General features: G+C 36.0%; 1 protein-coding gene across 1 annotated transcript; it reads left to right on the top strand.

Moving 5' to 3' along the window:
- Positions 1-1,539: 1,539 nt before the first annotated feature.
- cers2a (ceramide synthase 2a) lies at positions 1,540-21,936 on the top strand. The gene is made up of 12 exons (XM_038279278.1): positions 1,540-1,679; positions 1,884-1,992; positions 12,747-12,920; positions 13,028-13,145; positions 13,367-13,485; positions 14,501-14,558; positions 16,258-16,308; positions 16,431-16,523; positions 17,139-17,267; positions 18,032-18,138; positions 19,149-19,302; positions 20,585-21,936. Exons 3-12 carry the CDS (start codon positions 12,748-12,750, stop codon positions 20,723-20,725), a joined length of 1,143 nt encoding a protein of 380 aa, XP_038135206.1. The 5' UTR covers positions 1,540-1,679; positions 1,884-1,992; position 12,747; the 3' UTR covers positions 20,726-21,936.
- The last annotated feature ends 2,600 nt before the right edge of the window (positions 21,937-24,536 follow it).

Below are 24,536 nucleotides of genomic sequence, written 5' to 3'. Positions count from 1 at the left end.
AAAAAAAGTGCAGCTTAAAACCAATTAGCTTAATAAATACCGGCGGTTGCAGGTCTTGGCCAGTGTAAGTGGTTTAAATAAATAATCGTATAAATAGTACTTTATTAGTCTGTGTAGGATTGTATACAGGCCTAACTTGTAGCAGTCCCATTCAAGCGTAATGGCAATCTATGCAGGCACTAGTTTGGCAGCTCTGTGCTGCTGTAATGCAAAGATGTCTGTCTTCACAAATGCAAACCCACTCCTATGTAGTTTTAAATAGCAGTTTCTAAGGCAAGGCAGACATAAAGACAGAGACTTTCAGGTCATAGGTGATAATAAATAGTATATATATAGATAATATATTACATTTATGTCAGTAAATCCATGTAATTATTACACACTGTGCCATGGCTGCAGGAATTGGTGGTTCTGCAGCATTAAAAACACTTTGCACAATTTATACATTTCTTATGAATATTTTGGAGATGATTTTGCCTTTTTTATTTTACTATAAGGTTTAATTGGATTTTAATTAAATTATTTTGAGGCCTAATTAACACAAGTTCATGGAAATTGTGTTGTCATGGCATCGTCAAGCAAGCCAGAGAGTAGCATCCCGTTTGTGGCAGCAGACTAGTACATTTACATAGTTTAATGACAGAAACTAGAAGGAAATATGACACAGAAACGCATTGGATTTGTCCGCTCATGAGAGACTTTATCTCCATGACCTCAGAGCGCACCTGAACATTTGGACACGTGTAACCAGGGCACCCTGCCTGTAGCTCAAAGTAAGAGCATGGTGCTGCTGCGCACTTTCATATCTTTTCATGCAGTTTAACATAACCATAGTACTTTGGAGGGTTATTTTTATCTTGGGTTCTTTGTGTGATGGAGAACTGTTCAATGCTGTTTAAATAGTATAATATATTATTAATTTCCTATTGTTTGCAGTGTTAATTTCGTCAGCTTTCTTTAATTTAGTCTTAGTCACAATGACAAAAATCAATTTTAGTCTTATTTAGTCATATTTAGTCATTGCCTTCCCGATTTAGTTTTAGTCTTAGTCTAAATAATGAAAATCAATTTTAGTCTTAGTCAAATTTTAGTCATTTTTGTCATTTAAGTCAATGCTGTAAATTATAGAACTTCTCCACACACTGCTTTTTTTTAAACATTAATATCACATTGTTCAAAATAAAAATTCTTCACACACAGCTTCTCTTTTTCTCTATTTTATTTATATAACACTGTGCAGAATAGAAGTTCACACACTGAATCTCTTTTTAACATTTATTACACTGTACACATTGAACCTTTTGTCGGCTTGAATTAATAGAACATTTATTCACCTGAGAACTGATTATGTCTGTATTACAGACCCTGGTTACATGCACTGAAGTGCATATGAAAATAAAGTAGTGAATCTCAGTCTATTTACTTATTTACTTTTTATTGTATTATTATAGGTATATTTCCCAAAAACAACTTTTCACAGCACCCCATGTTGTTAAGTACTTCCAGTTGCCCTGCACTGTACCTTTAATAACACAACTTTAAAGAGAATCAGTGCGGCACGGATCACCCCTCATACCCGGACGTAACTTTAAATAGCCTGCCTTCTTACTATCGTCGTCTAACATAACTAACCATAAAAATCCACTATGTGACTGGGACTCTCCGGCTGATCCGCAGCGGTAGGAGATATTTATTCAGATTAAGGGGAGAAAAGAGTAAACAACTAACTCTTTATATCTTAATTAAATCACGACACGGTTAAAGATTTTGTGGAAGAAATTACCACCAAACTTAGGAAGAAACTGAACGGATTCATTCATCTGATGGACAATGTGTTAATGAGAGCCTCTTTTAATAGCGAAATATTTATGAAATCCTCCCAGCGGCGACAGACCGAGGACGAGGAGGAGCAGAAGAAGAAGCAGGAACAGAGCAGCGGTGGCAGCCGACGATCGCTGTCAGCCCACAGTACCTGTCTGCACGCGGTGAGAGGTGAGTGGCTGCACCGTTACATACTGTAGCATCTGCATTTAGGGGAAAGCTGCTCTCCATGCAGCTTCATGCTTTAAGATAGAGTCCGTTCAGTTCGTGGAGCTGTTTTTAAGTGTAAAATAAAAGTGTATTTACCGGAGGGCTTTATTTTTAGGACATTTTTCAGCTGCGAACTTCGCCGATTCTCTCCATCAGAGAAACTAACCGTTGGAAGGCGTTGCTCATCTAAAGTTCAGCTAACAGGCCTGGTTTTAGCGCCGTCTGTCTGCGATCTTAGAGGAGCGGCTGTGGGGACTTTTCAGACGGTCCAAAAAGATCTAGATTCATGGAAATCCGTTTATTTAGTCTATAATGGAGCTTAGTTTCAGGTCGATTCCTGCCTCTCAGTTTTTCTACAGCTTTTATGACGTTAGGCTAGGAAGTGTTGCAACCTTAACTTGTTTGTTTTTAAACATTCATTTAAATGAAGTATATGAGCAGGGGGAAGTTTTGTGTGGACATTGCGGTTTATTTGAACTGATGTTAAACTTTCTGAAGGCACCATCAGAGTGTTCCGCTATATATCCCGGATGCAGTCCGCCTGCTGCCGCTCCCTTCACCTCAGGGCTGCAGGTTCCAGCTCATTCCACATGGCTGGCATCTTTTCACACTTCCTTATCTTTTCTTTTGCATTACTTGGACCGTTTTAGTGTAAATGGGATTAAATAGGTCAAGGTTGGGTATTTTGAATATAATTCTGTTTCATACCTCTGTTTAATTTGTTTAATCATCAAACTAGAACGAGAAGTGTGTGTGCCATCAACATTTCATAACCTGATAGTTTCTCTCCAAATTATTATTTTTCCTTTTTCTTGTGCTGCAACGCTTCAAAGTAGGACAGAGTATTAGGGCCAGGCTAGAGTTTTTATTTATTTATTTTGTATTTCAAGAATAAAGTCGTAATAGTACGAGAATAAAGTCACATTGTTACGAGAATAAAGTCGTAATATTACAAAAAATAAAGTCGTAGTATTATGAGAATAAAATGACATTAAACGAATAAAGTCATAATGTTACGAGAATAAAGTCGTAATATTATGAAAATAAAGTCATAATATTATTTATAACGTAATAATACGAGAATAAAGTGATATTACAAGAATTAGGTCGTAATATGAGAATAAAGTCTTAAAGGAATAGTACACCCAAAACATGATTAGCCTTAATTTTCTACTCACCCCAATGCTGAACAACACTCTGGAGTACTTTTTTGATATCTCAAATGCATCTGGAGATCTGGGAGGCTTCTTGCTGTCTGCTGACATTCAAATAATGGAGGTCTATGGTGACCGAGACAGAAAGATCCATAAAAGTCCACAAAAAACGTGTCAATATTCCTCCATACTGCTCGTCCAATGTATTCCAAGTGTCCTGAGTGGGTAGCATCCAGAATTTACTCGAAACGAAGTCATTTAGAATGTTTTTAGAGCATAAACAGTAGTGTATAGGATTTCCTGAAAGCGCGCACATGCGCGCTAACGAGTCTACGGAAGCCGGCAGACCAAACCAGCGCATTCAGCTCGGCAAAGAACTCACGCTGTTCCTCAACACTGAAGTCCTCAGACATTTTTCTTTCGTTGTTTCTTTCTTTGCAGAGGTAAACAGCACATTTCTTCTTCTACACTTGCATTATTGGCAGAGCAGACGCTGAATGCGCACTTTCACCTGGTTTGGTCTGCTGGCTTCCGTAGCGTCGTGAGCGCGCATGTGCGCGCTTTCAGGAAATCCTATACACTACTGTTTATGCTCTAAAAACATTCTAAATGACTTCGTTTTGAGTAAATTCTGGATGCTACCCACTCAGGAATACATTGGACGAGCAGTATGGAGGAATATTGACACGTTTTTTGTGGACTTTTATGGACCTTTCTGTCTCGGTCACCATAGACCTCCATTATTTGAATGTCAGCAGACAGCAAGAAGCCTCCCAGATCTCCAGATGCATTTGAGATATCAAAAAAGTACTCCAGAGTGTTGTTCAGCATGGGGGTGAGTAGAAAATGAAGGCTAATCATGTTTTGGGTGTACTATTCCTTTAATCTTACGAAATTAAAGTCGTAATATTATTAGAATAAAGTGGTAATGTTACAAGAATTAAGTGGTAATATTACGGGAATTAAGTCGCAATATTACAAGAATAAAGTCGTAATGTTACACAAATAAAGTCGTAATATTACGAAAACAGTCGTAATATTACTAGAATAAAGTAATATTACTTGAATAAAGTAATAATATTACGAGAATAAAGTCATAATATTATGAAAATAAAGTAGTATTAATACGAAAATAAAGTAATAATTTTACAATAATAATAACGTAATAAAATGAGAATAAAGTTATATTACAAGAATTAGGTCGTAATATGAGAATAAAGTTTTAATCTTACGGAAATAAAGTTGTAATATTATTAGAATACAGTTCGTAATGTTATGAGAATAAAGTCGTAATGTTACAAGAATTAAGTCGTAATGTTCAAAGAATAAAGTCATAATACTACAAAAATAAAGTTGTAATATTACGAAAACAGTCATAATATTACGAGAATAAAGTAATAATACGTGAATAAAGTGATATTAAGAGAATAAGGTCATAATATTATGAGAACAAAGTCTTAATATTACGAAAATAAAGTTGTAATGTTATGAGAATAAAGTCGTAATATTACTAGAATAAAGTAATATTACAAGAATAAAGTCAGAATATTACAATAATAATGTTGTAATATGAGAATAAAGTCAAAACTTTATGAGAATAAAGTTGTAATATTATGAGAATGAAGTCATAATATTATGAGACTAAAGTTGTAACATGAGAAAAATAAAGTCGAAATATTATGAGAATAAAGTAGAAAAATTATGAGTATGAAGTCATCATACCACAACACGTTTCAGAAAGAAAGCTTGGAGCTCCGACCAGTATATGACGGCCGACCAGCACCACCAATCAGCAACCTGATCCCACTTAGACATCATGCCCAATTGATTCTGGTGTGTTATAAGATTTCCTTATTTGTTAAACTGATGCCAAAATATAACTTCAAATGATGCTCGACATTCCTCATTTTATGGAAGAAAGTGCTTCTTGTAAGGGTTGTCATAAAATACAACTTTATTCTTGTAATATTAGGACTTTAACATGTAATATTAAAACTTTATTCTTGTAATGTTACAACTTTATTTCCATAATATTACAACTTTATTCTCACAACTTTATTATTTAAAGTTTACTACTGACACATAAAAAAGTTATGCCATTTTATATGAGTGTCAGAATGTCTAGTGGATGAAAGAGTAGTGGTCTCAAAATATCCCACAATGCATCTTGAAAAGTAGTGTGTAACCATGGTCACTAGATGAGCAGATTTATTCCAGCATGCTTTGCGAGAGCACTCCTCGCAAAGCATCATGGGTTTTGTTTTGGGGGTGAGAGAGAACAAAGATGGCACCGTTGAGGGAGCCTGAGTCATGTGACGAACTTGGAGTGCAAAGTAGTGGCAAGATAACTGAGTTCACTATAAAGTCCACTATATAGTCCCTGCTCTAATAGTGATTTAGGGGTTAGGGCGAACGTTCAGACACAGCCACTGTCTTTCGAGTAGGATCGAAACCAACCCAGTGTTCTACCAGAAAGTACAGCCTAATAAAATGGAGAGAATAACAGTCTCAAATGCTGCACTAAGGTCCAATAATACCAGCACTGTGGTTCTTCCACAGTCTGCACTGATAATGATGTAACCTTGACAAGGGCAGTCTCTGTACTGTGTTGAGCATATAAGCCTAGCTGAAAGACATTGAAGCAGCGGGTCATTGTTATGCAGGGTTCTATCTGTTGAAACACAGCTTTTTCAATAATCTTACTGAAGATAATTGTTGTCTTACTCCATACTATTAGCTTATCTTACCCCATAGTATGGGGTCAGTTATCTTACTCCATAGTATGACGTAAGATAACCCCATAGGGCGACGCTGAAAATAAAACAGGTATTCAAAAAGACAGTAAAGACAATAAAGCTTGGTTCTTAGCCAAGGTGGGTGGTAACTACTTGCATTTACTTGGTTACATTTACTTAAGTACCGTAATCTTTAAAAAAAAAAGTGCTTTAAGGAATAGTTTTACAGCATTTTACTTGAGTAATATTATGATAAAGTATTGCTACTCTTACTTGAGTAACTTCAATTAATAAAAATAAGCTTGTTTTAAAAAAAAAGATATACACCAATCAGAGATACACTTAATGTTTATTAGTGCTTATTAGTTAAATGTTATTTTCTATCTGCTGAATCTGACGTGTCATTTGGAGGTTGAGTAAAAATACAGTGCAAACAGTATGTTGTAATTTAACCTATACTTACATACTGTAACAATTGATTTTATAACTCAAAAAATATATATTGAGTAGTGTTCATTCTATCATCATTTCTTATTCTGCAAGAAATGTATCTCATATTTTTATTTTTTTTATCTTATTCTTTGAAACACCAGAATTTGCATATCACTTAATATTTGGTCCAATTTTACATAATTTTGTTAAAGATTAAATCAGTTGGTATGATCATGTGTAGTAGTAATAGAGTAGCCTTCTTACAAAATACTTTTTTACTCTAAGAGTCACTTTTTAAGGGCTATTTACATCAACTTGAGAATAAATATGATGAAGTAGTGGTACTTTTATTTAAGTATAACTTTTTGTGTTTTGTACATCTTTTGTACTCTGCCCACCTATTGTTCTAAGAAGCAAAGTGCAAAGAAATGAAGGATAGTTTCATGTTTACACAGCAGTGCTGAGGAGTATCTCAACATATCAGAAGAATTGAGCTGTGGTTTGTTTTGTGAGCTGCACTTTCTTGCCAAAATAGCAGAGTTACGTAATGTTAAAGTGATCATGTGGAGCGTTCTGGGGCTATCTAGATCTTGTGAAGTCTGTTTTAACATGTCGGGATGCTGCTCATATTGTCGCTTATTCATTTTGTTCACACTTAGTGCAGCAGGTTTTCTCCTATTTTTCTAATAATAGATTTCATTACAGGAGTCATCAAACTGGGAGCTCTCATGTGTCTTAGGAAAGGAAAATCTATTGTCACTGCTGATAAAGATGGGTTAAAAAGCTTTAAAATAAATTATTTTACTTAATTAAATGTTTATTAAGTGCTGGTGGGGGAAAAAACACCTCAAGATATGGTGTGTTGTGTTTGTTGCAAAATCAGCAGTGTCATTTTTAGAGATGTCCCGATCTGATGTTGGATAAGTTTGAGCATGTGACAGCAATGCAGCTGCAGCTGCAACTGCAGCATAGCATTGTGGGGTGATAGCTTAAACAGAGGAGATATTTATGATGTGGTAGTTGTTTTTTTGTACTATTAAGACTAAGAAAGTATATGAACTATGGATAAATACCATTTCTCTGACATAATGGTCAGCCTTTTCATATCGGTGCGTATAACATCCTCAGCAGATGCAGTTTCTTTGGAACCCTAAATATTTTAGATGCATTTGTTGTTTTAATATTTTCATTTTTTTATATTTTTATCCTTTATATTTAATTATTTAAACCTTGTGTGACACGTTAGCCTGTGCTCCATCTTCTGGAATAGTGTCAATTATTGTGTAAGGTAATCTAAAGATCTATTAGCACATGCAGAAACCTTTTTGCCCACTTGTCTTAAGAATAGTTATGATTCAGTTTGCACAGAGTTTAGTTATTCAAATAAAGCGCAACTTACCTTTCAGTAGGGCTGAATGATTTTGACAAAAAAATAAAAATAGCAATTATTTTTGAAACAATGTTGCAATTTTATTGTGGTTTTCCTTTGGACAAAGCACAAGCATGTCGATGTTTTACTCCAGGGTTTCAGTTTTTTCATGACCTTAAAAGCCAGCTTGTCCAGAGTCCAGTGTTGCAGGACTTTACAGTAACATTTGCATGAAAAAGTTATTACTTCTGCTATAATGCATAGATCTGGGTGCTCCCTGCAACTCTCTGTGCCATTCTGTGCGACAGCATACCCACTTTAATAATTTTACTGTCTCCTAATGGGCTGGAGTGAGAAATGTAGTGTCTTGCTCTTGTTAAATGTATTGTTACTAAAAACTGAGGGCCTCTGCGATTTGAAAATTGCATTTTTCTAAATTGTGATTATACTGCAAATTTAATTAATTGCCCAGCCCTAGTTTTCAGATGTTGTATTCATTGCTGGAGAGGATGCTAATGTCTATAACTGATGCAGAGGTTATGTTTGAATCCTTCACTTTCCTATTTTAGTTGTTGTCTGATAATTATGGGCCTTCTGCCAGTCATAAAGCTTTTCGCCTTAGATCAGCCAAAAAAGGAAGAGTGTATTTTGCATTTGAGAACCAAAAAACCTGTTTTGACAATTTTTTGGCCTCAGGGAATGTTTGGAGTTCCCCCATTGGACAGAAGTTACCTCTTTAGCTTCATTCAAATTGCTGAATAAACTCAAGGACTGACTGCAAACCTGAATCTATTGACCTAATTTAGTACAATACAGAGAGGGCATTAGTTGTTCTTTAGAAAGAGGTGACAGACTGTCTGAGCAGGACCTGAGCAGGTTACTTCAACAAATCCATGAGCTCTTTGAGAAAATACCTTATTATGCAGGAAGCAGGTTGTTTAACTGCAGAGGTTAACTTTAAAAGAGCAGAACTTCGGGACAAAGGTTGTTACATAATCATCCACCACTAAAAAACCTGCTGATTTGGTGTTGTAAAAGTTTTCTCTGTCACTGAGGTGTTGCCAGAGAGTCAGCTGATATCACCCTAGTTTAAGGAGTAGCCCATCAGCTGTCTGTGTGCTCAGACCAGAGAGCAAACTCATACCGAGGAAAGATTTTATAGGGCCGCTCAAATTCAAATGAAAGTTTTACATAATGCAAAAATGAAAGCACATAAAAACAACGACTTGGCCTTGGTTAGTGGCTTTCTTTCAAGGTTCTTGTTTTTCATTTTTTCCAACATTGCTCTGGCCTAAGAGCATGTGATCAATTTTAATCCGAAGGTTTACAACATAAGCAGCGCAATTTGCCAATTCTGAAGATTAGTTTCTTTTGTTCTGGGGATATTGAGACTGATTTAGGTGCTATAACATTATGAAGTCTCTTGTTTTGTTGATTTGGTGCAAAGCACAGAATATAAGAATAATGCCACTGAAGTGCTTTTCTAAACTGCTCTTTTTTTTTTCTTTTTTCATTAAAGGCAAATCAATCAAATATCCTCCAAATTCTCTTCATAAAGCCCTTTATAACACGTGAAGGGGCCAAAGTGCTGTTAGTAAATTATACACAGTAGAAAGTGGAATGGGGGAAAAAAAGAAAACAATAAAGTACAAAAGGAATGAAAGAAAATAGGACAACGTGTTACAGAATGTTAAAAGCAGGTCTGAGTAAGTAGGATTTAAGCCTGGTCTAAAAAATGCTAAAATCAGTTGAGAATACCTTATGATAAAATCAGGTACGAATGTTAGGGAGCCATTTGTTCCAGATAATGGGCCCACCTTTAGATGGTTTGTTGACCTTAAGGCCCTAGTAAGGTCTAAATGCCAACGGTTTAGACAGGTATAGAAGAGAAAGAGCACTGAGAGCTTTAAATACTAGGGATGCACGATATTGGAATTTTGGCCGATATCCGATATGCCGATATTTTAAAACTCATGTAGCCGATAACCGATATCGATACTGATATTAAAGCTGGACAAAAATAAGTAGTCATTGAAAATAGCAGTTCTGTTATCCATTTCTGACACTTTGAAAAATAATATACTCAAATATATTTTCATATGCTGATATCAAATAGATTTTTAAAAACGCGGTATCCATCTATTTTACTTTCAAAATCTCGTGAAATTTCATCGTTCTGTTACAAACTCTCGTGACATTTTGCAAATTCTTGTGAGATTTTGTTAGTAATATAGATCGATACCGCGTCAATATATCAACATATAAAAATATGGCAAAATTTCGTGAGTTTTCTGGGTATTTTGTAGCATAACGATGACATATAGCAATATTTCATTAGTATAAGAGATTGATATGGTGTTTTTAAATGGCAATATATCAGCATATCAAGATATTGTGATATTTTAATGTATCAATATTTTTTCCTTCGTCTTTAGAAGTTTTTATTTTGTAAAAAATAAGTTTTTGAGGAAGAAGAAGTAGTATTTTTTTTTTTTTTTAAGACTTTAGCAACTCAGAAGCTGATCAAATATCGGGTTAAATATCGGTGGGGTGGCCGATGTCCGATATTCAGTTTTAAGGCCGATACAGGCCGATACCGATAGGGGGCCGATTATATCGTGCATCCTTATTAAATACAAATGGCAACATTTTTAAATCAATCCTAAAATAAACTAGAAGCTTTTAGAGGAAAATAAAGACTGGGAGGATGTGCCGTTGTCTGGGAATGGTGGTTAAAAAACAGGCAACAGCATTTTGAAGCAACTTTTGAAGTTGATCGACAACTAGGAGGCACCAATATAGATTGCATTATAATAGTTCAACAATTCAATATATCTCACATTAAAGTTTTCTTTAGTAATTATCATATTTTGCTGATATTTCAGTATGCAATACAATCTGTGAGTGCAGTATTTGTAACTGTCTGACATACTAGGTTTTGCATTGTTTTATCTGTTTTTATTAACGCAAATACTTCTAAAGTTTTGTACAGGATGAGTTTTTATAACCATAAAATAAATATAAGTTTGTAAAGGGGTCTGTTGTGACATTCTTGGTAGTCTTTTGAGGCTTTTACTTTGTTTTTATCTGCTTTAAAGCTATATCATATCAAACAAAATGAAGAAATAACCTTAGATATTGTTTCATAACTTCACCCTGCTCCAGTCTTCTCTACATCCACCACCCTGAGCTACCTCTGAGTGCATCGGCCTTCGCGATGCCGTGTGTCCCCTGATGTTCGCTTTAAAGCCTCTAAGGCCTTCACAGGAAAGCTGCTTTTATACTGATTAAATTACTAAGAGGTTGACCCTGGTTACTAATTAGGTAACTTATGAAGGCAACTGGTTTTATGTGAGATTCTTTTAATTGCTCACCAAACATTTCATTTTTTATATCTGTGTAAAAGTTTGCAAACCATGAATCATTTTTGTTGGTATAATATAAACACGGTTAGTATACAGTAACTTCTGTTGCATAAAAAGGTGAAAAGGAAATAAAGACCTTTACTAGTTGGTGAAGGTGGTTACTTATTAAACTGGAGATTTAGTAGAGTAGATCAGTGGTGAAAGGTAGACTCAGACATGTTTAGGAGGAAGGAGAGAATCACCTTATATGTTTATATAAAATGACTGAAAAGCATTTCATAATGATCAAATAGGGTAATAAACAACAAGCATCCATCCTGATGGTTTTTAGTCCTTTTTAAGCCTAAATAGAATTCCAGCACCAGGCATGATGAGCAGACATGAACAGACTTGTGTGCCTTCTGCTTGCAGTGCTACCAGAAAGCTAGATGGTCACAATGGATGCAGCTATTTAACAGAGCCTGACTGACCCAATATAACTGCGCTGCCTTGCGGTAAAGCGATGACTAGATATGGTTGAGGAATTTTGCACGATATTCTGAGAGCTATTCCAATCTTATCTCTTTTGAAATTGAATAAAAAAACTTTTTTCTACTTTGTCACAAAGGATCTTGGATTTTTCCTCATTATTTTCAGTACTTCGATGGGAGGTGGTATTTGGCTTAGCCAGAGTACTTTTCTATGTTTACCACCCTTGGACTTATGCAATATTGTCCCTCAGTGGCTAATGTAAATATATACAAAAAGCTTTATTCACTTGCCCTGTGACAGACTGGCGACCTGTCCAGGGAGTACCCCACCCATAGATTGCAGGAGATAGGCACCGGCCCCAACACGACCCTGATGGATGGATGGATGGATGGATGGATGGATGGATGGATGGATGGATGGATGGATGGATGGATGGATGGATGGATGGATGGATGGATGGAAGGATGGATGGATGGAAAAAAAGTCATAAAATTTTACTTTGCGCCATTTAAATTTGTGAAGATTCTTAGTATTCAGAAAAAAGCTGCACCAACCATATAAAAGGTCAAAAGTTCTTCTTATGGTTAAAATTATTTCAATTTCTGTTTGCATGAAATCATTTAATGAAGCAGTCTCGGTTTAACTTTTGTCTAATTAAGAGATTACTGTAATTAAGAAGTTGAATTAACATAGAATTTTCTTGTATTTTGCTCAACTCCTTGTAACCACATCCTCTAACAGTTGTGTAATTTCCTTCTCTAGTTTCAGTCATCCATAAAATTAGACACATTTCACATGAAATAAAACACATTTTTATGTGGGTGGAGGGACACTTATTTATTTTTTTTTATGATCAAACTTTTTTCTTCAATTTGTTGCTGACTTGTTGGGGAATCTCTCCATCTAAGACCCTCCATGTGCAGGAGCTCCATTCCTGGTAGAGTCACTCTGCTTATGTCATTAAACAAATTCATCTTATTTTATTTCCTTTCAGCTCAAAAAGGTTGTGGTTAACCAGCCTATGCAGGCGCTGTCAGTTCCCCTAGTCTCACATCTTAGCCTATTCTCATGTTTGAGTTTGTAGCTGTTAACCTATCTGTTGGCAAATCAAAGCTACCAAATGTTCCATTTTTGATATCTTGGTTTTCTTTTCTCAAGTTGCACACGTCTCTTTTTGTTTTGTCTTTAGGATGCTATCTCGGTTAAGTGAGCTGATATGGGCTGACTGGATCTGGTTCCCAGAAGGTTACGGCTGGGATGACCTTAAGGATCACGATGGCAAAGTGTTCCCTAAAACTCAGGACCTCTGGGCGGTACTTCCTGTCGCTCTGTGCTTCGTCGTCATAAGGCAGATATTTGAGAGGTGAGTCATCTTCCTCTATAGTCTGCATCTCCAGGTTTTATTTTGTTGGTTTCTCTGGACAATTTAATGAGACATGAACCACCAGGTGTACCCCCTCTGCTTTTTAGGAGTATAGCGCTTCCTTTAGCATCTCTGCTGGGGGTGAGAGACAACCATCGCGTCTGTGCTTCTCCAAATCCCATCTTGGAGTCTCATTTCTGCAGCATATCAAGGCATCCCACACAGGTACTCCCAATGCAAACACTGACACTTCATGCATGTTTAAAACATGTCATTGCACCTTTAATTTTATTCCAATGCTCGAAATGCTTTGTTTTTGAATTGAATCCATCCATCCATCCACTCATCTACATGTTTGGCCTACAGCATTCGGTCCTCTGTCAATTATTTTCTTCGTGTTGCAGCCATGGATTTATTTTTTGCCCTTCTGTTTCACTTCCTCCTAGAGCTCAATAGAGATTTTAAGTAAACAGACAGGTTGTTCAGTGCGACAGGTCCAGAGGTGGTTCAGGCGGCGGAGAAATCAAGATCGACCCAGCAAGCTCAAGAAGTTTCAGGAAGCAAGGTAGTTTTACATCTAAATCCGTTCATTTCTTTCATTGATCCCACATTTCCTTTTGTTTCTCACGAACCACATAGTTTCAGTTCAGAGATGATTTTCCTGGAGGCCACAATGTGTTCAAACGAAAGATTTCTTGAAAGCCTGACAACATAACAGCAGGCAAATCCTGAAGCAACACATGATGAGGAAGTCTGTTCTCATAGACCACAGAACCGTGCAGCTCTAAACTCCCTCCAATTGCTGCCTCGGTAAAACAATAACAGTGATTTATGAAGGCCGTTCTTGTAAAGCTCTGGTTTAAGACGTTCTAGGCCGCACATTAAAGTTTTAATTGCACCACGTTCACTGGTTTTACACAGCACACATGATCATTTCATCAGGAGAGGCTCCACTTTTATATCGGACCCCACCCACTGAAAGAGAGAGAACATTTCACAAAAGCTGTTGCAGAAAAAAGGAAAAAAGTGACATCTGCCGAGCATAAAACACCAAATCAGCTGTTAAAGGGAAGGCTTTCTTTATCCACTCTGATTGCTCATTACAGAATTAATTTGCTACATTTTTATGTAGCCAATTTGAGGAGGAAAACTAAAATATTATTGGGTCCTTTGATCACAGATCTGGTCATTTATTGATCCTCAGCACCCATTTGAGAACAGCTAAAGTACAGCTTCTATTAGTAAAACTCTTCTACTGCATTTTGCAGCATATTTATTTATTTTGCACTGCTCTGAACCTTCCACATCAATGCCTTTTGCACCATGTCTTTAAACTGGTTCTCCTTTTCTCCTACACTGTTTACATTGTGCTTACTGCTGCACTGTAAATGGTAATGTTCATTTCACTGCTGTAAGCTGCTCATTCACTGTTTAACATTGACAATAAAGTTTGTCCAAGTCTAAATCTAGTTTTGACCCTGGTTTGAACACTGATTATATATGCCTTTAATGTTTTGTTCTGTGAGGGTTAGTAGCATGGCTTTTTCTACGTTGTGAGATAATTGTGTCTTTTCTTACAGTTGGAGGTTTACATTTTACCTCCTTGCTTTTTTTGCTGGCATGGGAGTCCTTATTGATGTAAGTAGTTCACCCACAGAGATTTTGATAAAGAGAGAACAAAGTTATCTTGTCATGCAGCTGAACTGAAAAATGATTTCAACCTTAGAGTTATGAATGTTTTAGTGATTTTTAAAAAAAGGCAGTGAAATGAAATGAAAAAAATGTATATTGAAAGGGGAGCATGTCAAAAATAGCCTAGCCTTTCAGATAATTAAAAACGCAAGAAATGGAACTGTTATGTAAAGGGTTTTGTGTTTTTTTTTTCACTGACTCTGGATAGGTATAAATAAATAGCACTAGATAATAAATGGAACTTCTTTCGAATTCTCTGTCATATCAGACTAGACTAGACTTTGTTTTCAGCACAAGGTAAACTATGCTTTTAAGAAGTTGTAGCAGTGTCATGCACAGACAATTTGGGGGCAGGTGTTCAGGTTGGAAAAATCACACTTTATTCGTCCCATGGAGCAGCCAAAAGCCAAACAACATCTGATGCTGACGTTTTAATGATCTTCCAGAGTCCATAAGTAGCAATGCCACATGGGTCTCACTTAAATAGATAACAATTTCAGATCCATTAATATAAAGCCCAGAATTCCCGAATATCTTTAAGTTTATTGGATATAAATGACAATCTGCAGATGAACTAGGATTTACATTTAGAAAATAAAAAAACAAACAAATCTATTATCTTATTTCAAGTGCAAAATATGTAATACCTGTAGTATAATGTTATGGTTAATCACTGTCATTCCACTGACAGATCATCTTATTTTCTTCTTAAGTGCAAACACAGTTATTTTCTGAAAATTGTGCATATTTTTAGGTCACTTTTGGCAGTCCCAGATAAACAGAAATAGCAAGGCTCTATGGAGGCGGAGCTACATGTGGAGCAGGAGAGCACTTTTTTGTCTGGAGGGATAAAGGGCAGGTGCATTAGCACCACCTAGTGTCTATCTGTGAACTTATTTTTTTTTTATTTAATATTTCTTGTCTTACTCTGTCTTTAGTTTGGAACGGTTTTATCTTTTCTATAAAAACTGCTTGGAAATAAAGCCTTTTCTAAATTTTTTTTCACTGGGATGTCAGCGAAAGGTCCAGAAATTACCAGTTTTCTCTGCCTATATGAAGCATACAGCAATGCAACTCTGCCCCCTAAATCATTAAAAGTCATTAAATAATAATTTTTGAAATTAAGGCCTGATTTGGCATTAAAATTCATTAAATGTGATGATTTTGGCATTTAAAAGGCTTAATTTAGAAAAAAAGCTCGTAAGATCGTAAAGCCGTATGTTCGGAAAAGAAGCTCGCTGCAGAGAAAAGGCTAGAGAATGGGGAAAATGCTAATTTCAACAAAAGTGGCTGGAAATTGAGGAATTGCAGCCTGCCGGCGGAAAAGATGAAGGAATTTGCCGTGTATATATGAGAGTCATGGGTATTTGTTGATGGCATAAACATTATTTCTAAGAGCATTAAAAGAGCATTAAAAATCATTAAATTAGAGTTAATCATTCCTTTATATACCCTGTTAAACACAAGCATAGTGGATCTTAAATGATTTAAACTAGAAAAATTATCTCAGCAGTTTAAATGTGTTGCTTGAACATCCTTCTTTTTTTAAAGAAGGGTAAAATCAGTAGATTTTGTATTCATTAGCTCCTTTTTGTTCAAATGCATTTACTCTCAGCTGGCCTCTTTTCTGTCTCCCTCCTGTTAGAAACCATGGTTCCATGATGTTAAATTGGTGTGGGAAAACTTCCCTAAAATGGTAATAATTCATTCCTAATGAGAATATATGAAATCTTATTTTTATCCAGTAGTTTGGTATTCTTTTCTTTGATTTACTGAACAATGGATAATATCCCCTTTTTCTTCTTTATTTCCTTCCAGCCACTCTTGACTTCCCAGTACTGGTACTACATGATTGAACTGGGCTTCTATTTGTCGCTGATTTTCAGCGTAGCATCAGATGTCAAACGAAAGGTAAGTAAAGTTTCATTGGTTCTAAATAGTCTTGTGTTATGAACTCCCCTTAAAACCCCTCCTTCTAAAGAGATCATTTACTAAGTGCCTGGAAAATGATCTCTTGTTTTGGGACAGAATTTTGAGATTTGGGTGTTGATTTCCACTTTAAGTCCTGAGATGTTCTACTGACTGAAGCTGTCAGCTTTTTGAACTCAGTATAAACCAGATCTCCAGCTCTCCTCATGAGTTTCATGTTGGGTTAATATGTGAAGGAGGTTTAATGGTAAAGCTCCAAACCTCAAAACAGTGGAAGTGATAAATCTAATAAACCAGCACATGGTTTAGCAGAAAGTAGGGTAAGGTTTAGCAGGACTCCCAACGTGTTGAAATCCTACTTAAGTTTGAGGATTTGTGTATTCATTCCCAGTGAAATCCTCTGTCTTAGCATGATTTTTTAAAATAAGGCATCATTTTCTAGGTGTGGGCTCTGCTTTGTGCACTTTGTGCAGAGTAAATCATTAGTAAAAACAGGACCTAGAACAGTTTTAGTGAGCAATGTTGACAGCTTGATCAATAAGTGACCAGACTGGGGGTTGTTTGGGATTTTAACATCATCCAACTCTTCCTGTCAAGGATTTCAAAGAACAAATAGTTCACCATGTAGCGACCATCCTCCTCATCAGCTTCTCCTGGCTGGTCAACTACATCCGAGCTGGGACTTTGATCATGTTGGTGCACGACGCCTCGGACTATCTCATGGAGGTATGACATGTGTGCTGCAAAAAAACACTCTCTCTCTCTTTCTCTCTCTCTCTCTCTCTATATATATATATATAGCATCACACATCACATCACTTCCACCCGACTGACTGAGAGTTTACCCAGAAATTCCCTATTATGACTTACTTTGGGAATGACGTTTTACTGTACAAAACTTCCATCTTGGTCTCATCTGTGTGTTTTTTTTTTTTTTTTTTTTTTTTTTTTTTTTAGTAAGTCAGCTCTATAAACCACATTTAATTCCATTTCATTTAAATTGGGATTAAACTGAAATACATGAACACAAAAGTTATATCTTGTTATATGTTCTGAGAGGAAATAAATTTGTCCTTTATTTGTAAATAAAGTAACAGGTATCTGTTTGGCAATCAGTGCAGCAGTGATGCAAAAGCTTTATTAATCTATATATCCAATGTAGCCAACAGAAGGAGCAATCCATGGCTGTAAAAAAACCATGCAAATTATCTAATTTAAGGAGGGCCATTTATGCTTGTTTTTATGCATCTTATACTGTAAGATAACTTAGCAGCATTACGGCAATAGAACAATCTTTTTCTTTATTTTAAAGTCAGGAAGCACTGTAAATTGTTGGAGCTCCCTATCCTTATTTCTGATATTTTATATATTAATATAACCTAATGGTTAACTTGAGGAGCCCAGGTGTGTGTACAGAGTTTGTCTGCCCTCTAGAGTTAGAAATAATTAGATATTACATTGATGTCTCCTTTCTTCTGCTTTCTTTCTAGTCGGCCAAAATGTTTAACTATGCAGGCTGGAAGAAAACCTGCAACTTCATCTTCACCGTGTTTGCTATAGTTTTCATCATCACCCGACTCATCATCTTCCCTTTCTGGTAAAACAGAATAATGTCTTGTACCATGATGCATCACTCTCAGAAAAAGAACTCTTTGTTATGCTTAATAGGAGTAAATGGCAGTTAAGGAGATTATTGTTTTATTTATGGAAACCTTATCTTTGTGTTGTTGTTTTTTTTTTTTTTTTTGCCATATTGGATTTTTAGAAACTTAAGTCGATATTTTTTACCTTTAAATGATTTTTCCTCTATTAAGAAGTTGCCCGTTTATCCCAGAGTTATTTAATTGTTGTTGTTTTTTTTGTTTTTTTTTGCACTAAAATAAATCCAAGTTATATAACAAGATAATAATAACTGAAGCTGATAGACATGACTAACCAGGAACTAAACATCTTTAAAAGTTTTACAGTGTTTTTTTTTTTTTTTCATTTTTTAGCTACGCATATTTCTAGCAGATTAATTTTATCTGATGTGCTAAATGCTGATTAAAATGTAAAAAAAAAAAAAAAAAATTAGTACTCGGAGTACTCATTTTTAAAGACATGTTAGCTGTTGTCAGGAATCTTCTAAATATTGAGTAGATTAATTGTTTGGGGTGTCATTAATGTTAGCGTTTGATTTACTGTTCCAGCCTGAGTGGTGATGCCCCTTCTATGTAATCTGTCTTAAACATCCAGCCTCCAGAAAAAACATGTGCAAGTTTTCTCATTCCTGGGTTCTAATTCTGTCTCTGTCATAATAGCAGCTGTTCAAAAGAGACAGGCAGACAGGAGCGAATCATTGAGATATTATTTTAAAAAGGATTATTATTGTTGTACTGAGTGTTTTTACATTCATCATTCTGTAAAAAAAAAGGCTGCAATGTCTGCCTAAAATATGCAACAATCCTTTTTTTTCTGAGGGGAAGAGATTTGCTCAACTCTTTCCTGATTTTCCTCTTCAAACAACCAATCCTTTGTTTAAACTCCTGGCTCCTCTCAATGGGCTTTAGAGGATAACTGATGCCGACTCTGAGTGGACCCTTTGTTCTCCCTTTGTCCTCTGGCCAGGATCATACATGCGACATGCGTGTACCCGCTGACCCTCTACTCCACCTTCTTTGGCTTCTACTTCTTCAACGGACTGCTGGTGGTGCTGTTGATATTGCACATCTTCTGGACTGGACTCATCCTACGCATGGTCGTCAAATTCCTACCAGGAAATGTAAGGGAAAAAAAGTTGTTTCTCTCAAAGTATGGGAAAAGGCTGAACCACTGATAACTAGGCTTTTCCAATTCTGTCATGTCATGCTACAGTATTAGAAATTTGCTTTATTTGGATTTATTTCCTGCAAAAGACCAAAATGATAGATACAAATAACCTGGAATAAAAAGGGATTGGGGTTATGAACATATTTTTTCACAAATAAAAAGCTGGAAATGTAACACCCTTCCCTCTAAAGCCCTCAGATAAAATCCAGTCCATCCTAGTATTTTCAATCCTTCATCCAAGCAAGGCAAGAGTATGGAAAGTCTACCAAGATGGGGTTGTCCAACTTTATCAGGGATCTGCAACCTTTAAAAATCCGAAGAAAAGTTTTTGCACCGAGTCCAGCCAAATAAAACTGGTTAAAACCTGAAAATTTTACTCAAGCTTTTGTTGAACCATAGCTTATTATTTTCCTTCAATATCTGACATAGGAAATCTGTTGCCAATAATTTTTCTTTTTAGATTTTGAAATGAGAAAAAACATAAAATACATGGATATTCCTCTACAGGATGTTATTTGTGGAAACATAATGTAAAATAAAAACATTGTTTCCATGGTAATGGCAAAAAAAGATCTAAAACCACAGTATTAGTTCATTTAAGGTCATACTGTTGGGAAAATTCAACTAAAAAAATCTTGAAAAAGACTTCTAAAGCTTCAAATGAGGGGACCATTTATCTCTGTTTTCAGGGATAAATTATTCAGGTATGAAAATCTGCTAAGGGGTGTATGGTAGTTAGAACCTGTTGCAGGGTAAAAGCAAATGTGAACAATTATGGCTAAAATTTTAAAAACACTAAACACCTTGATGAAACGTGGTGGCAGCATCATGCTTTCGGGAGCTTTTGTACTGGAGAGACAGGAAGTCTTGTCATGGTTAATAGGGAAAATGGATGGAGCTAAAATAGGTAAATCCTGGGGGTTTCTAACGGCCTGCTAAGCTTCCAGCAGTCTGTGGATGCGCAAAGTTGGACATGCAACTTTAACTGCAGTGAAAAGGGAGATTGACAGAGCATCAGATCAGTGGGGATGAATGTGAAATACACTCCTTCCACTTATAGGGGTTACTTTGTGTTGGGCTTTCATAAAATCCCGATAAATCATCGAAGTCCGATGCTATGGCCTAAAAATCTCTTGAAAAGATCAGGAGTTTTGAAGTCTCTTCATGAAGCAGCTTATCGAAGTCCCCTCAGCCAACCAAAATACAAGTTTCTTCTGCTTTTTTGTCTGTGGCAGGACATCGTAGAGGACGAGAGGAGCGATAAAGAGGAGACGGAGTCAGATGACGAAGACAGGGGGCAAAAAAAGAGGCCAAAGAATGGCCACATGCAGAACGGTCACTACGTCTTGAACAACAACCACAGGAAGACGGACTGATTGAATAGATGGAGAGGGACAGGGTGGCTGTGGGGCCCTCATCTGGACGCCATAGAACAAGCAATAGGCAACACATTCATATTTACTTTAATTTTAAAAACATGGTTAGTTCAGAGTGGATCACTGTCCTCTCTGTGGATTACACTAAATTAGGAACAGTGAGGCATTACACCAGATTTGCCTGAAAGCAGCAGAATAACTTTCCTAGTATACATTTTTTCCCAATCTTTCTGATTATAGCTGTTTTCAAATGTTTGCAGGAGTCTGCAGTTATGGAGGCTTCTCCCACAGTTAGTTATCACCCTGCAAGCCATGCTCCAAACTTGACCTAATTTTGCTGTAACTAAACAAATTGATTTCATGGTTATCACTACTGTTATTGTGGCAACAATTTTGTTGCTTTTCTTGTTTTCTTTCTTCTCTTTTGGACCATAAATCACTCTAAGTCTTTTTATTTAAATATTTTATCCAATGTTTTACTGCTGTGTTTTTGCCGCTCCAACTTTTTCTAGTTAAATCTTGCTCATCTAATGAGGTTTAAAACTAAATAACTGCTAATTAATAATATTTTAAAAGTAAGTGAAGGTGCCATAAGAACTGAAATGTGCCTTGAAATACTTACTTTTCTGAGAGCTCTCACTGATTTTTTTTAAAAGTTTGTTTGAAATCTTATAAAAGTTATAGTTTTAAATTTTTTTTTTTTACTTTTAGTCCCCACGGTTGTTCTAATTTGGGAGCAAAGGGTTTGATTTACTAACTATTGATCATTTCCCAACTGGCGTTATCTAAAGCGCATCCATTTAGTGTGCTGTTTTTTATTTTGTTTTTTTATGTCTCGGTCATCTTGAGATGCACTTTATGGTTCTTTAGAAGATCAGTATTGACTGAAACAAAATCTAGTAAATCATTTTAGTTACAGTGTTAGATTTAAACATTTTAATCTCTTATTGTTTGAAGGTTCAAAAGATTTAAAAAAAAACTGTTAGGGAATAAAGTTGGTGAAGGAGTGAAAGAAATTGTAATGCCAAATCTTTGTTTACACTTTCTAAGATAGTGTGCCTTCATCATTTCAACTGTTAAATTGTGGGATAAAGAAATATTTTAGTTGGAAGTCTTCTTGACCAAACTCAAGTTTGCTTCTGCTGAAGCACTTTTATTCTTCCTGAGTTGCAAATTTATAACATGGATGATAAAGATTCATCTGGATAACATCTGTTATTGCTCCATTCATTTCTGAACGGTATTGGCTGCAGTTGAGTTTTTAAATGTTGAGATATTAAGTTAATTAAATTACTGTTCTAAAGTAAATCATCGGTTTATAATGAACGGTTATAGGTATTGATTGTTTGATGCTAAACAACTTATTAGTTAAATACAAGATGTGCTGATTTGAATTAAGATGAAAATAGAACTTGAAACTGTTTCTGCCTTTTTTTATCTTTAGATTACAGCTTTTGCCCTGCTCTGAAATCTGAAGCCTTATATTTACTATACCAAGTTTTTAGAAGTCTGTAAATGGCAAAAAAAAAACAAAAAAACTCTAAATTTCATTGTACTGAGAGGAGATGCACAATAGCATTTTCATTTGTGCTTCCAATCTACATATGAAATATATTGGGGCTTAGTTACTGACCAACCTTCCATTAAATCTATTAAAAGCTGAAGCGATAAGAGACCAGAGATCTAAAGGCTCCATAAGACAATATTACACAAGTCAAATATTTTTGAAAGCCAGACATCCAGTGAACATACAGTTACATGTGAAATGGTCATAAAAAATATATATATAATTGATTTGCACTGTAAGCAATACGCCAGTAGTATTGCTACTGAAATATGCTTTCCAGATCTTTCTGTTGAGCATTCCGTATCTTTGATTCCATTAAAAAACATGGCAGTCTTCTCCTGAGGTCTGTTCAATAATGATGTTGCCACCGGAACAGAGCTTTCCCAGCGTAGGCTGCAGGAAGGTATGAATCTTTGAAAATTTCTTTTTATTTCCAAGTTATTTTCCACATTGCAGCTTTGTCTGCATATCATAGTTTTGTTTTAGTCTGTTTTTTGACAGAAATAGTTTTAAATAATTTTTTCCCCAGTTAGAGTTAAGTTCATCTTTATACATTTTAGTCGCTCAATACGCAGTCCGTGTTTCATTTGTACATGCTGTTAAAAAAGCCTCACATATTTACCATTCTCAGCACAATACATGCATTTTTGAAGCAAAAGATAAAGGTGAGTGCTGTCTTGTCAGCAGTAAAAGGTTCTGATCCAATGTGCTTCTCTGCAAATGGAAAAGATTTACTCATTTTTCTCAAGAACAAAGCCATGAATTGAGTTAGGGACTGAAAAGTCTAGAAGGACACCTGATGAATAAAAACACCCTATAGCAAGATAAAAGAGATTATTAAGTTCGTCAGGATGTGCCAATGTATTTTTTGACAGCAAACTCCAGATCTTAATCCTATTAAGATACCCAGGTCAGCTTAACAAAAGCAGGCAGATAATAAATATTTTCTGCTTGTAACTTTAAGGTCACTGGCCATCAGTATTTGGTCCAGCAGTAGAGACCAGAAGGTCACAGAGAATTATAAAGGATGAAGGTTAAACATGACTTTTTCCTTCCACAAATTTAAGGTATCCAAAAAAAAAAAATAGTCTTCCTTAGTATGAGGAATTAGCATTTTTTCCCTTATTTATCTTTGATAACCTGATGACAGATTTAGCTCTAAAAAGAAAGAAAGTCCTGTTTTTCTTCTCCCACCTTCCTGGACTTTAGTTTGGCTGCAGTCCTCCTGGTCTAATTACATATAGAGTGGGATCACTTTACCATGCTGTGCCACACTTTATACTCCACACTGTTCCTGCCACCAGGCAGCCTCAATGCAACAATCTCCATTTTAAAGCAGCAGGGTCAATTTCCACCCTGGTGCAGCATCTGGCTCTGCAATTTAATTGCTAATGCATCTCCTGTTTCTCTGGCTCCAAAGGTCTGGACATTGCTCTCCATGCTCCCCTCTTTCTGGCTCCAGTTCTGCTGCTTCCAAATAAGTCATTGCCTTATCTTTTTCTCACTTTTCTATTTCCGTTCTTTCAATTTCCTTACTTGTAAAAAAAAAAAAATTGGGTGCCAGGGTTAGGATGGTGGGAAACCAACCAGTGACACACGAAGGTCTCCGCACTGGAGAAGAAAAGCGAGGGGGTGTTTGATCCACTCGTGAACTGTGTAGACCGTTATTCAATTCCTGTTTAAGTATTAATAAAGGCTTTACACCTGGGGGGAGGTCGTGAGGTGTGAGTGCATGCGTGTGTATCATGCATCCGTGTATCTCTTGAGTGCAGGAGCTAATTTGTAGGCTGCTCATTTTTCTTGTAATGATATCGGAAGAGGAGGACAGTAAAGGTTTTGATAGCAGATCACTGTCTTGTGTAACCTCTTTAATAAGGAAACCCTGCAGGGACTCAGGGGACCTCACTCTGTATGTTTTAAAGCATGGGGTCCTTTAGGAAGTTTTGGTAGGTGGTTCCTCAGCAAAGAGACACCAGAAGACTTTACTTCATGTATGGTGAGTTGCTGCTTTTAAAATGTTCAGAAATTGCTGAGTTTATGCTAAATTAGAATATTAAAGGAATCGTTTTCGTTAATGAACATTTTGCACCTTCTGTTTGGTCAAATTCAAATAGATTTAAATAACGAAGCATTCAGAAGTAATTGATTTTCACTCAGAAAAAAATTTAGTCGCATCCATAAACCTATTATAGTATCAGATTAACACTATGTTTATATAGGGGAAAATCTGTTAATCTCACACTA

This window comes from Cyprinodon tularosa, unplaced genomic scaffold, assembly GCF_016077235.1.
Source record: "Cyprinodon tularosa strain WSP-4 unplaced genomic scaffold, ASM1607723v1 ctg15, whole genome shotgun sequence".
NCBI lineage: Eukaryota > Metazoa > Chordata > Actinopteri > Cyprinodontiformes > Cyprinodontidae > Cyprinodon > Cyprinodon tularosa.
The sequence above is the reverse complement of the archived record's forward strand: the minus strand, read 5'-3'. Positions and strand labels throughout refer to the sequence as shown.